Source organism: Gossypium raimondii, chromosome 12 (genome assembly GCF_025698545.1).
Source record: "Gossypium raimondii isolate GPD5lz chromosome 12, ASM2569854v1, whole genome shotgun sequence".
Lineage (NCBI taxonomy): Eukaryota > Viridiplantae > Streptophyta > Magnoliopsida > Malvales > Malvaceae > Gossypium > Gossypium raimondii.
Window position 1 is genome coordinate 46127964 of NC_068576.1, and position 6296 is coordinate 46134259.

A 6296-nucleotide genomic window follows, 5' to 3' on the forward strand; every position below is an offset into this window, starting at 1 on the left:
TCTTTCAACGTCATTATGGCTTCACTGCATGAAAAATGGAAAGTATGAGCCTTACATTTCTATCATTCAACAATAACATGAACAAACTTTAGCACTAAGTTGAAACCACTCATTTGACTAACTATATAAACACCATCATGTTGGACTCTTTTTTTCACAATGCTAGAATATTCACACTTAATTTGTTGTTGTAACTTCAGTTACATGTTTTTCTAGCGATCTATTGTAAAGAAGAGGCCAATATAAATTTTTGAATTTCGAGTTTAGAAAAGAATGGAGGAAATGAGAAGGTAGAAAATAAAAATGGAGTGAGATAAACGGTTTAAAGTTAATGTTATTGTTTTAAAGGAATTAATTGGATCATTTAAAAAGAATAAAATATTTAAATTAACCTCGAAATTAGACTTAAAAGGATTGGTTAATAATAATAAAAATTGGATGAAGTTATTTCTCCCGTGAGTCTGCATGATGAGGCTGGATTCAGACAATAAATCATTTTATTTAATTCCTTCAAGTTCTTCGATCTTCCCGGTAACCAAACAGACCCTATCCACTAGAGAAAACAGAATAGAAAAGTGAAAAATATGCATAAAATTCATACTCTAAATATACTTTATATCTGTTAAAAGCCTGAAAAGGAAAATACAAATCTTTTCCAGTTGTTTTCTGTTCGGTCGGTGGGATTCTTTCATTCATTCAATTTAATTCTCTTTTTCTTACCTTCATCTGTTGGGGATCGATATCTCTTTCTAGGGCTTCCTTTTTTGGGGAAAAAAAGGACGGAAATCGCAAAGTGTGAAAAGAAATGATATTTTTTTGTTGAAATGAAGAAGCGGCAATGAAGAGAGAAGAAGAGGAATGGAGGTTAGATCAGAGAATAATATACAAGTGAGGTGCGACAAGATTCCTTGTCAACTGATTCCTAGGACTCGTCTTCAGGTCTGGTTCTTTAGAGTTTGTTCCAGCATTTTGCTTTGGACTTGTTTGATTCAGCTCCTTGCCGTCTGTGAGTTATGGCACCCGCGTTTGCTTACTGGTTTAACCAATCGGATTCCCTGGACCTCTCGCCCTCCTCTTCGTCTTCAACACTCGCTCCATTCCCCGCCTCCTCTTCCTCCCCCCAGTGAGTCCCCCCCCCCCCTTCTTTCTGTTTTGCTTTGAATTTGCCCTAAATTTTTTATTCACTTAGGAATTTATTTTGAATTTGATTAAGAGAGAAAAAGGGTCTTAGGAAATATGCTTGGGAATTTTATTCTGTTTATGAGTAAGTTTTTTTAGGCCCTCAGAGTGATTTTTAGCTACAAGTTTGGCAGATAAATTGTAGGAATGTTTTTCTAGTTGCTACCTTGGTGTTGGCTTCAGTTTCCCAAAATGCATATCACAGATTTGATATTTGAAATTGTTTTGTTTTGATCGTTATTTTCTCTATTAAAGGTATAGTTTTTCTTGTTCCCTATCATATGCTGGTTCCTTTTGATTGGCTACTTCTGCATGTTTAGATGATCAATACAAAGCAATATGTTGCGACAAAGAAAAGAGATCATCCCTTTTATTTTCTATCTGGATGCTGATCTTGCAACATTCTGATCGATCATCTTGTTACATTTGATATATTTGTTACCTTGAAGAACTACGACCTTCCCCTTTATTTATTTATTCATTTTTCTCTAGTTGCTGATTTAACAACATTCTGATTACATGTCATATATTTACCTTTCTCCCATCATTCCACCGATGGGGTGTCTGGGGCTCATTATGATTGCCAATTACTCAAGGAGTGCAATCATTGCTATCGGAAAGGCCACATTTCAGATTTGAACTGCATCACTCTGTTATACTAGAAAAAATTATAACAGCAATTTATTTTTATTGCTTGCTGGAAGACGGTGTATGTTAGATTGCTATGTACTTTTCAGTTTGCATTTCATTATAGCATCCTTAGTTTTATTCGTTAATAGTTTTGCCTCGAAGCTCTAATGCATTCATGCCATCTATGTTACCTTCAAGGCTTGTCAGCATACCGTGGATGCTAAATTTCTAGGTTCTTGATCATCTTTCTGAATTACTTGGGTTAAGGTACGGTTTGTAAGTTCTGCTTTCCAAAAATTGTTAATGGTTCATGACTTAAGAACCTCCGTATCTTGGTTTCTGTAAATATCTGACAAATTCCATATAAGCACAAACTTGTGCTACCAGACAATATTTTGAGTCATTAGCTTCCTTATTATCTAACATGCTGGGTAATCTTCTTGGGCAATTGAGAAATTTATACCAATACTTTGTACCTTGTATGTGTCCCTGAATTTTATTGAAGGAAATATTTTTGCTTTCTCAGTTTGATCTTTTGGAAAAAGTAAGAACTTCATTCTCGTACATTTTCATTTTGCAGGAAACTATAGAAGTAATGGTTTTCTCAAAGTTTCATGCAATGGGGGCTTGAATCAAATGCGTGCTGCGGTCTGTGTCTTTTCTCTAGCTCATCTTTTCCTTGTTCTTCTGTTCAACATTATGTTATTAATTTAAGCTGATTAAGCCTTTTTAGATCTGTGACATGGTAATCGTTGCTCGACTTTTAAATCTCACTTTGGTTGTTCCAGAACTTGATAAGACATCATTCTGGGCGGACCCTAGGTATATTTATAATTCTGGAAAGGTTGTTTAATTCTTTCTCAGCTGCTGTAAATGTCTTTGACTCATGATCTGTTTGGCAGTGATTTTGGTGACATTTTTGATGTGAGCCATTTCATTGATTCTCTAAGGGATGAAGTTCGGATTATCAAAAGGCTGCCAAAGAAGTTTAGTAGGAAATATGGGTTTCAAGCTTTTCGGATGTCTCCTGTTAGCTGGTCAAATGAAAAGTACTACTTAGAACAGGTTTGGTTGCTCGTTATTAATTACTATTTTTAGCTTACAAAAGAATTTTCTCTCTCATTTACTGTTTCAACAACAACAAAATGGTGATTCTCTCAATGAATGGATGGAAGTGTTTATCTCTTCTCTTTTTTTTTTTTTGGGGGGGGGGGGAGTGGGGGAGGGATATATGCAGTAAAATCTAATGTCTTTGACATTATTTTCGCAGATTCTTCCCCTGTTCAGTAAGCATAAGGTAGTGCACTTCAATCGAACTGATACACGACTGGCAAATAATGGGATTCAACTTGATCTTCAGAAACTTAGGTGCCGTGTGAATTTCCAAGGACTGAAATTTACTCCTGAGATTGAGACATTGGGGTACAAATTGGTTCGCATACTTCAAGATAAGGGACCCTTCGTGGCATTGCATCTAAGATATGAGATGGACATGTTGGCTTTCTCAGGTTGCACGCATGGCTGCACCGTTGAAGAAGCTGAGGAGCTAAAACGATTGAGGTTGGCCATGTTTGAAGCTGAAATATTCATGTCAAAACACTCAAATTGTCATAACAAAAAGTGGTGTACCATCTGTTTAGGAGACACAAAGTAGTGATTAGTGAACCCCAGCATTCACACACCCTACAAATAAGATAGCAAATCTGTGTGCTGCGACTTAGATATGAGCACTTCTCTAAAGTAAAATGTCAGACAGGGAATAAAAATAACAGTATGATGCCTTCTGCTGTTGGTAGGCAAATAACCAAAGTATGACCATGGTGTACCCTTGCCTTGTTTTTTATGACTTGCATCAAATGTTTGCACTAGTGATGACAAGATATTAATCTGCACTTTTAGATCTATGAAGTATCTTGTGATCTTAACATTATCAGTTTCAAGAATCAGGACGCAATGATACAGAAATGTAACTAGGTAGTTACCCCCTTCTTTCAGGTATGCATACCCTTGGTGGAGAGAGAAAGAGATAATGTCTGAAGAGAGGAGACAACAAGGGTTGTGTCCTCTGACACCCGAAGAAGCGACGCTAGTTTTGCAAGCATTAGGTTTCGATAAGGACACTCAGATTTACATCGCTTCTGGTGAGATTTTTGGCAGTGAACGGAGATTGGCATCGCTAAGAGCTGCATTTCCACACATTGTGAGATTTTGACCCTGTAAATGTTTTGCTTTGGGCATTCGTAAGTTTGTTTAAAGTCTGGTGAGAGCACTGGGTTTCTATATTAACAACTTTTTTGGTGCACATGAAAACTAGCTTTTGTTAGGGTTTTTGGAACCTAGTCTAAAATGGTTGTTGAGGTCTTCTTTGATTCCAATGTGATGTGCCACTCACCCATACCAAATGGACAGTTTGGATGGCATGAACCATTTTCGCTGCACTTAGTTGAGCTAACAGAATCTCTTTAATCTTTGACCAGTTTGCATGTTTTCTAACTGCATCCGGTGTTAGCTCTACTTCTGGCTTCTAAATCAGGCACCTGTAACTGAAGTTTCTGTTGTGTTTTTTATCCCCATGTGGATCTTGTAGATCTGATTACAATGTAACAATTTCAGGTTAAAAAGGAAACAATATTAGATCCTGCAGAACTGCCGCAATTTCAGAACCATTCATCTCAGATGGCGGCTTTGGACTTTATGGTATCGGTTGCCAGCAATACATTCATTCCAACATATTATGGGAACATGGCAAAAGTTGTAGAAGGTCATCGCAGGTATATATATTACTGAATTATGTAATGACACCGTGGAACAGTTATTTTAATAGGCTTGACAAGCTTTTGTTCAGGTATCTTGGGTTTAAAAGAAGTATCCTGCCTGATCGAAAGAAACTCGTTGAATTGCTGGATTTGCATCAGAACGGGACACTTCCTTGGAATGATTTTGCACTGGCCGTAAGGCAAGTGCATGAGAAACGGATGGGACAACCCTTCCGTCGTCGGATAATTCCAGACAAACCAAAGGAGGAAGATTATTTCTATGCAAACCCTGAAGAGTGCCTTTGTGAGGGAACAAAGTGTGAAGATTTGGTAGGCCCTAGTAACTCAAGTACACTACATTAATTGTGGGTGCCCAGATCCGAACTTGGACTAATATAGCGTGGATGATGCAGCAGTCAGGCTCAGGATTGAATTCCCAAACCCACCCATTTATACAACACATGCATTTAAAAGAGTTTTGTAAGAAACGGCAGCTGAAAATACCCCCAGCTCCCCTTTGTTTTGTTTTGTTTTTGCCTCTCACCTGTTGAATTTGTATTCAGAACTGGCACATAATTCCACAGTTAAATTAACCAATATTTGTACATTAATGCCATTGTCTCTCTGGTTCTTGATGCAACCAATTCAGTTCCTCTCCTTCCAAATCAAGCAGTCATCTAAAAGTCATGTTTATCAATGTTTGTACTAAATTTTAAATATATATATATAAAGGATGTCTACGATCTTATATTATATTAAAACAAAAATTAAAAATTAAAAAAAGAAAAAGTATCCAGATTTTAAATCAGAAACAAGTTGTTTTAAAAGTAATCATAATAAATAGTTTAATATTCAGGTGTAGGAGGGGTGGATGTGACTGTTTTTATTAAAAGAAAAGAGAAAAAGATAATATTGAAGTTTGATCAGAGAAGCATGGGGGTGTTAGAGGGTATCCAATTGAGAAAAGAACAAAAGCAAAAGGTGAGGATTTGGTGGTGTTGTTACTAAATGTTTGGAAGGAAGCATAGATATTATGATGAAGCAGAAGTCCAACGTTGACCAAACCCCCCGGGGGGAGTCCACAAAGTTTAGCCAAGAATAAATAGGTCAATTTATCATCCAATTCAAACACACGCTGCTCCACTAATTAGTATTTTATTTCTAAGTAATTCCCGTGGGTCCTTCCATTTTGAACCTTCCCACATTCCGTTTCTCCCATGTCTACATTTCATTCGGTGACTACCGTTTAACACTCACTGTTGTTTGAAGCGTGCTGCACGCTTCTCTCGCACTCAATTATTTTGGGATCTTTGAAAATCCACCGCACAGATATCAAAATCAAGAATGCATTTTCTCAGAAGCTCAGGCTTTTTATTTTCGCCTTAAAATGTTTACGTTAATAGCAATTTTACAATTTAGCCAAATGTTCACCGTAACCATTTTTTTTGTGGATTATTATCTATATCGAATTTGGTGCAATGAGATAATTAGGTCCACATATATAAATACAAAGATGTTTTTTTGTATTTTCATGTGTTTTCCATGGGCCCTTCATTTCTTTTCCCATTTGTACCATCAAATTTCAACATAAGAATTTATGTTTACAACAGGCAACAACTTGCAACAATAAGGTGGTCGGCTCCCTAAAATAAAATTTTTCCATATGGTACTTTTAAAATTTTTAAAAATTTAAATTAGTAAAAATAAAATTACACTTTGATTCTCTCTAAA

The 6296-nt window shown here is 36.5% G+C and overlaps 1 protein-coding gene across 1 annotated transcript; it reads left to right on the plus strand.

Annotated features, from left to right (window-relative positions):
• The first annotated feature begins 502 nt into the window (after positions 1–502).
• Positions 503–5176, plus strand: LOC105764495 (rhamnogalacturonan I rhamnosyltransferase 1). The gene is made up of 8 exons (XM_012583088.2): positions 503–1123; positions 2390–2457; positions 2543–2631; positions 2712–2874; positions 3080–3369; positions 3805–4009; positions 4423–4580; positions 4655–5176. Exons 1-8 carry the CDS (start codon positions 859–861, stop codon positions 4926–4928), a joined length of 1512 nt encoding a protein of 503 aa, XP_012438542.1. The 5' UTR covers positions 503–858; the 3' UTR covers positions 4929–5176.
• The last annotated feature ends 1120 nt before the right edge of the window (positions 5177–6296 follow it).